General features: G+C 37.0%; 1 protein-coding gene across 3 annotated transcripts in view; it reads left to right on the top strand.

The window, feature by feature from the left end:
• Window positions 1-7,500, top strand: part of LOC138862022 (lysophosphatidylserine lipase ABHD12-like) — a 58,557-nt gene that overhangs the window by 31,528 nt on the left and 19,529 nt on the right. For all 3 annotated transcript variants that reach the window (XM_070122791.1, XM_070122792.1, XM_070122790.1), the window contains exon 9: window positions 1-83. This exon is cut by the window's left edge and continues 45 nt beyond it. In XM_070122791.1, the coding sequence (XP_069978892.1) occupies window positions 1-83 (83 nt within the window). The remainder of the gene's footprint in view (window positions 84-7,500) is intronic.

The following is a 7,500-nucleotide window of genomic DNA, read 5'->3' as shown; positions in this document are numbered from 1 at the left end:
ATCAAATTTGTGGGTTTTGATGCCAAATATGGATATGCACACAAGTTCATTTGTCGGGCTCCAGAAATGCCAGAGATTTTAAGGTAAGATGTTTTCATAGTTGTCCTAAGAACTTTGAAAAATAGTTAAGTAGATACTTCATTCAAACAGCATTCATGATTCTTTGATACATAGAAAAGGACCTGTTACAGAAAGTTAAACAAAAATTAAATATCAGATGGATTGTAAATTGATGCACTAGAATTATGAGTAATACGTGATCAGTTCTAACAGTTATATGCTACTTTTAGAACTATGATTTTGTGACAGAATACAGTTTATTAAAAGGAAATTCAGAAAAGAAGTTTATAAATCAAAAAAAGTAATTTTATTGACCAATTACTGGGTACATGTATTATCAACTGTAGTTTTGTTCTGTCAATTTTGTTTGAATATAGATAACTACACAAGTTTTTTTTCACAAAGGAATCTCCTCACCTTTTATCTTATTTTTATTTTTTTTTGGAAAAAGTTTCTTTACCAACATTATTGTTGACACCATAAATGTTAGTAGTATAGTTGTTAACCCTATCATGATGGGGAGAGATTTTTTATGATATGATATTACACAACAGTCTAGACTTTGTGGCTAGGTCTAAGATGTGTACAGCCAGCCCACCTTTAGCGAGGCATGAGGTGTATAAACATCATAGGCCAGGGTTAATAATGATGTTATCATTATGTTGATGATAGAAATATTTAAGACAACAAGTTTGCCCTAACCCCAATTCTATACTCAACCCTAGCCCCAGCCCCAGCCCCAGCCCCAGCCCCAGCCCCAGCTCCAGTCCCAATCCCAATCATGGTCCCAACCCCAGCCCCAGCCCCAATCCCAATCACGGTCCCAACCCCAGCCTCAGCCCCAGCCCCAGCCTCAGTCCCAGCCCTGGTCCCAGTCCCAGTCCCCTATACTCAACTTTAGTCCCAGCAATAGCCCCAGCCCCAGTCCCAGCCCCGCCCCACCACCCCACCCTTCCCCTTCCCCTTCCCCATCCCTATCCCCATCCCCAGACCTATCCCATCCCCATCCCCTTCTCCATCCCTAGCCCCGTCCCGATTCCCAGACCTAGCCCCAGCCCCAGCCCCAGCCTCAGTCTCAGTCCCAGTCCCAGCCCCAGACCCACACCCACACCCACACCCACACCCACACCCACACCCACACCCACACCCACACCCACACCCACACCCACATCCACATCCACATCCACACCCATACCCAATGTCAGAATTACTGCTGTCTAAGTTACCTTGCTGATTACCCGGGGGGCCGGGGTTTACAAACTCTCGAACGCTGTTCCGAACAGTTACGAAACTATCAACGATTTCTTAACTAGCGACTTTACGACCTATTTTAAAACCCCCAAACAAAGGGGGTCTGTAACCGAACCACCGAATTTTCTATCGCTAGGTGTCGGGGGGTTTTATTTCCAAAGGGAAAACGGCTCATCACCAATCAGCGTTAGCGGGGAAAAATCAACCAATCACAGAAATCCCTGAACTGAAGCAACACAATGAGTCTTACTTAAAACTGTTTCTATATCACCCCTGGTGAATCATTACCTTTTATTGATCATTACCCCCTTTTAAAAAAGTTTTAAATTTGATACCTATCTCTCTCTCTCTTCTCTCTCTCTCTCTCTCTCTCTCTCTCTCTCTCTCTCTCTCTTTTTTATATATATATATATATATATATATATATATATATATATATTTTCTTTTCTCTCTCTCTCTCTCTCTCTCTCTCTCTCTCTCTCTCTCTCTCTCTCTCTCTCTCTCTCAAAAATTTTATTATATGTATGTATGTATGTATGTATGTATATAATTATACATAAAAAATTTCCCCTATAATATATATATCTATTAATCTATATATGCATATATATTTTTATATATACATACACATATATATATGATAATATATATATATATATATATATATATATATATATATATATATATATATATATATGTGTGTGTGTGTGTGTGTGTGTGTGTGTGTGTGTGTGTGTGTGTGTGTGTGTGTGTGGGTGTACCTATATATATACACAAGCCAAAAGATATGCAGTACATATACATATACTTATATATTTTTTATATACTGAATTGTATGTATTATGCATATATGTATATAGTATATATATATGACACATTTTGTAGAGGGAAAGAGATCACACATATATATATTCATATCTATTTTAAAAAAAAATCAAGCATTTTCCCAAAGATAAGAAAAAATTGTTACATTCCAGTAAAATTTCTTTAAGGGGGCCGCCCTGAGGGGGGGGAGGGGGTTAAATTAAATAGTTAGCGTATAGTAAAGGAATGGATGAGGAAAAAAAAGAAAAACCCCTGCTATTGTGTCTTGCAGCTGGCGGCAGTCCCCAGCCCCGGAGAGGAGGCATTGGCCCAGGCACCATGTGGATTTTTTTTTGTGGCACCCTGCATAAGGCTTTAATTTTTGAATTGGATAGATATATTCTGAATTTTCAAGGAACATTTTTTTTACCAATATCAGGAAAAATTATATCACCGTGATTTATGACGAAATTTTTTGGGAAAAATATCTAAAAAAAAATGGGGTCCTTTTACAACGAAATATGCTTTGATCGAGACTCCTGGTAATATGTTTTAGTTTTGGGGAATATAAGTATATCACATACGAAGCACTAATGTTTAAAAATAGCCTTATAAGGAAGGATTGTTTTCCTTCATTTCGCTCAACTGGAATCACAGCGGGGAATTTAAAATTTATTTGAAATTGGTGTTTCGTAAAGACCAATTCAATACAATGTTACCTAAATGCGGATTTTAAACTGGGTGTATAAGGGATACAGATTATTTCATGTTGAAGATGATAGTATCAGTAATACCTGCTCTGAAAAAAAAACTATATGGAATTTTGAGATCTTGTATCATAGTCTTCGTCTGCTAAAAAAACTATCGATCCCCTGCCCCGATAAAAATGAATATGTTTAGACGTTACCAAATCTTAGGCACCATAAATTGGCAAATATCCCACAACACATAGGCTTGCATGATTTTATGCACTTCTTAGTAAAGATAATGGGTGAAAGGCTAATCATTAACTTTACACTTGTTCCCTTTTAAAACTGTTAATATTGACAATTATCAAAAAAAATTAGGGGGGGATAACTAAAAATTTTATTATTTAGATAAAAGTCAATGTAGGCCTACTAAATGATGATGATTAATCTTTTTAACTTTGTGTTTTGCTCACGTACATATGATCCCCCAAAAAATTATAAACACCCAGTGACCATCTCCCCCCCCCCTGTGTGAGGCATGGGGAATATTCAACATTTTAAGTTCTAATTCAATGTACTAAATTTTTTGTTTTAAAACTAAAATTGAACCACCATGTTGTATTCATGGGACTTTTATGAATGATTTTGTACTAATGTTGCCATCCACAGTTCCCCATTTCTTCAAAATAAAAATTAATAAAGAAAAAAAAGGAAAATAAAAAATATTTAAAAAAAAGGTTTTTATCGGGGTTTGATTAGTTGTCTTAGGGAAAATGCATTTATTAAGCTTTTCACACGAAAAAACAACTTTAATGAAAAAAAAAAAAAAAAAAAAAAAAAAGGACATCCCTTTTTCAGAATACGCCCCCTTTAACAGAAAATTCCATTATTTGGGAATCATTGCATTGGCCCCTAAATGCGTTTTTTTTTAATAATATCATTAGATTCAGAGAAAAAAAACAGAGAAACGAACTTTGGCAAGGTCCAATAAAACCCCCATCGGGCCTTTTTTTTTGAATCTTCGGTACTTCCCAACTCACGTAATTTTCAGGGGTCCAAATGCAGTTTGTTGCTTTATAGAGCCCGCGCCCCTAGCCATGTAAAAGGCCGATTTTTGAATTTTCCCTTAACAAAAAAAAAATTTTAATGCTGAAAACGCATTCAAAAATAGTTTTATGTCAAGCTGTCCCCCCCCAAAAAAAAAAGGAAATTAAAATTCGGCCTTTTCTTTAGGGGGTGGGTTGATCTAAAAGCATTTTTGGGGGAAATTCTGAAAGAGCTCTGATAGTTGGGATGTACCGAAAATCCCAAAAAAAAGGTTTTTTTCAACTTTTTAGGGGGTTTCCCCCCAATGGGGGAGCTTTAAAATTTTAATATAACGGGTTTTTTTCTCTATAGCATGCAAAAGAACCAGTTATCTTAACCGATATTTTTTTTTTGATGTATAATAGGGAAAGGTGGCCATTCTCAGGGACGGTCCCCTTAACATTATTATAAAAAGGGGTCCAATGCTAAATGTAATTTTACATTAGGTATTAAAAGGTGTGTTTGTATATTGGAACATTTTTTCAAATATTATTTTTTTGTTTTAGAGGAAAAAAGTCATAATGATGGAATTTTGCATTTTCATTCAGAGACTTGAAGATGTGTTAGAAATTTTAATTATGATAAATCAAACTTGCTGAGTTTTTTTCACAAGTGTTTCCCCATTCATGCATTGGAAAAGGGGCCAACCTTATTTACATTAGTCATATTTTTTTTTTTCCCTTATATGCATCCTCAGTATTTTTCTTTTTCACATTAATTGATTTCCCATGGCAAAGTGACATTTACACACTCCTGAAGGTATTTATAAGTATATGAGTTGAGTGGTCCCCACATAAGGGGGCCACGAGAGGTTTTGGGCCCCGAAATGTTTTACGGAGATGTGTTTACGATCGGGGAGTGTTTTGAAAATGCCCGAGAAACTAGAGAGTAATTTTTTTTCATATAAACAGACCATTTACTATCAAAAGATTTAGAAATCCCCCCCCTGATCCACAGCCTGATACCCATTATGTGTGAACCTGGTCATGATCGATAAACTGTCTGCACAATCATGCTTGTGCCAATTTGGGCTCGGGAGATTTGAAGAATTGAAAATCCATTTTTTGACTGCATCCCCCTTGAGTTGGCAAAAAAAGTACATTTCTGTACTTTTTTTATGGCTTATGCAGGGGGGGTAAAATGCGCCTGGTAACTACAGAAGGAGAAAAAAAAAAACAATTTTTTTATCATCCTAAAGAAAAAAGTAAAAGTATTATCTGAACATGAAGCAATGAAGAATCACACCTGAAGATTTGTCTTTGTTTAACATCCATTCCTAACATAATAAAAAAGGGGGGGGAAAGGTATGATATAAAACAAGACAAGGAATGGGGGTACTCTGACATGGGGGAAAATTTTAGAGAATAGAACCCCAAAATTTTTAAACTGAAGCTGTTTATTTGAAAAACCCCCCAATTAAAGAATTTTTTTTATTCCTTAAACACTACATTAAAGTGAAATTCATTGTCATGGGGAATGTTAAAAAAAAAATCCTATTCACAAATGAGCCCACTGGCCGACTTTTAAAACCCTTTGCAAGTCAGGATCTTAGAAAAGCATAGAAGATGCACAGCTTTCACTTGATTAGACCTGGAAAGCTTCTTTTTAACACTTAAAAGGCTTTTCTAGATCCCAAGGATTGTAAGCTTTATTTTGTGTTTTAACCAAAGCTATCAGAATTACAAGTAAAAGAGTTCAGGTATCTTTTAAACAGGGGAGAGAGGGGTGAGATCTGAAAGCTGCCCATTTGGTTTTTTATTCCCCATTTTAAAGGTAATAAGAAACAGTGATTGCAAAGAATTTGTTGGGATGAGTTCGACTGAATTTAGGTTGTTTAAAATGAAAAACAACTTTAAAAAAGAAGGAATGGACGCCATTCTTTTTTTTTTTTTTTTTTTTTTTAACAAGAACTTCTTGGTATTTCATACCCATGCCTATTTTACGGGGAAAAATTTAGTACACAGAAATGATTTTTTTCATTTTCTCCTGAAAGATTCTTAACTGGAAAGCCAAGAAGGAAACGCAAAAAGTGCCAGAATTTTTGTTTTTTCTCTTTATAAAGGATTTGAATAACTTCCAACCCTTTTTATGTCTTGAGGTTTGGGGGAACCCCTTTTGGGGTGTCTGTTACTAAAGAATCCTTATTTTGTATCCAGATTGGGCTTTGGAGAAAATCCACATGTGAAGATTCATGCACCATGAATTGGAGAACAGTTCAAATTCTTTGTCCCCCAGGGTATGGGGCGGACGCCAGCAAGGGGGGCAGACATCTATGGCTGACCTAAAAGGGAGAAAAAACTTACTGGTCCTTGAAGTGTCCTTAAGTAAGACACCACTTGAAGCATAATCTTCATTATTCGGGGGGAGAATAGGAAATGTAATTTATCCATTCCACTCACTGAAAATGCATCTGGACCCCCTGTAGTGGGTAGGACTTTATTATGAACAATTTATGTTGAATTGGGAACAAAAATTTTTTGTCCAAACTCCACCAGTTTTTTTAAACTTTTCTGCCAGGGAAATTTATTTTAAACCCGTTTTGGGACAGGGCATCTGCCCAAAATTTTTCAGGAAACAATTTTTTGGGTTAGGTTGGCTTATGAGGTTTGCCAATCACTCACCAGATGTGAATGTAAGGGGTTTGGGGGAGAACGGGGAATGAAAGGGTTTGGGGGGGTTTTTTGGGGGGTAGATTGACCCCTGAGAGACCGGCCCCAGGTGCTGAGAGCAGAATGGTGATGAGCGACCGTTGTTGTACCGCCCCCTTCTGCGCCCCTTTGGCTGACGAGACGCCCTTTATGCAGCCATTCCTTGCGTTTATGCTTGTTAAAAACCGAAAAGGAAAGCAGTTAACACCGATCAGCTGAAGGAAGAAGGCATGTTGGGACAGAGGGAAAAAGGGAACCATTCCTTTGACATATTATTAACGGGGCTGTTAGTTCCAGTAGTTACTGAAACTCAAGAAGTTCTGAAGATCGAGCAGCCCTTTTGGTGGATGATACAATGCTGCTGCTGAATTATCTGAAAGAACTTATTCCTTGACAGAATATTGGGGGTGGACTGTAGACCCAAATTTTAAAAGTCTGAAGTTCCCTGACATTTATGTTTTTTTAGGAACTGGGTCCATTTCCAAAATCTTGAGACCCTTCTAAGGTTTGAAACCCCAGCCCCAATCTGAAGCATCTATCATTATTGTTAATGATGGGTTTGGAAAACCCAAGGATCACTGATTCCAGATGGTTGTCCTGATCCCCAGCTGAGAAGGGAAACCATACCAACTGATTTGGGGTTTCAATAGAAAATGATCTTCCTTCAAAATCGTAATCTCAGATGACCCAAATTTATTACTTCAACATAATTTAAGGAACCTTGTAAACTTCCATTGTCTCATTGATTTTGATGGATAGATGGGTAAACCTTCCACCATCCCCTTCAGTTTCTTTGAAAGAGAGACTGTTTGAGTGATAGAATTAATGGAGGCCAACCAAAATAGTTTTTGGGGGAAAATATATGATTTTGGAAAATTGAAAAGAAGGACCATTTCTGTACCTAGTCTCAATGATGTGTCTAACATTCTTTACACTTTCGTGAGGGTGTTAAAAAACCCCCT

This window comes from Penaeus vannamei, chromosome 6 (genome assembly GCF_042767895.1).
Source record: "Penaeus vannamei isolate JL-2024 chromosome 6, ASM4276789v1, whole genome shotgun sequence".
Lineage (NCBI taxonomy): Eukaryota > Metazoa > Arthropoda > Malacostraca > Decapoda > Penaeidae > Penaeus > Penaeus vannamei.
Note: the sequence above shows the minus strand (reverse complement) of the source record. Positions and strands in the feature narration are given on the sequence as shown.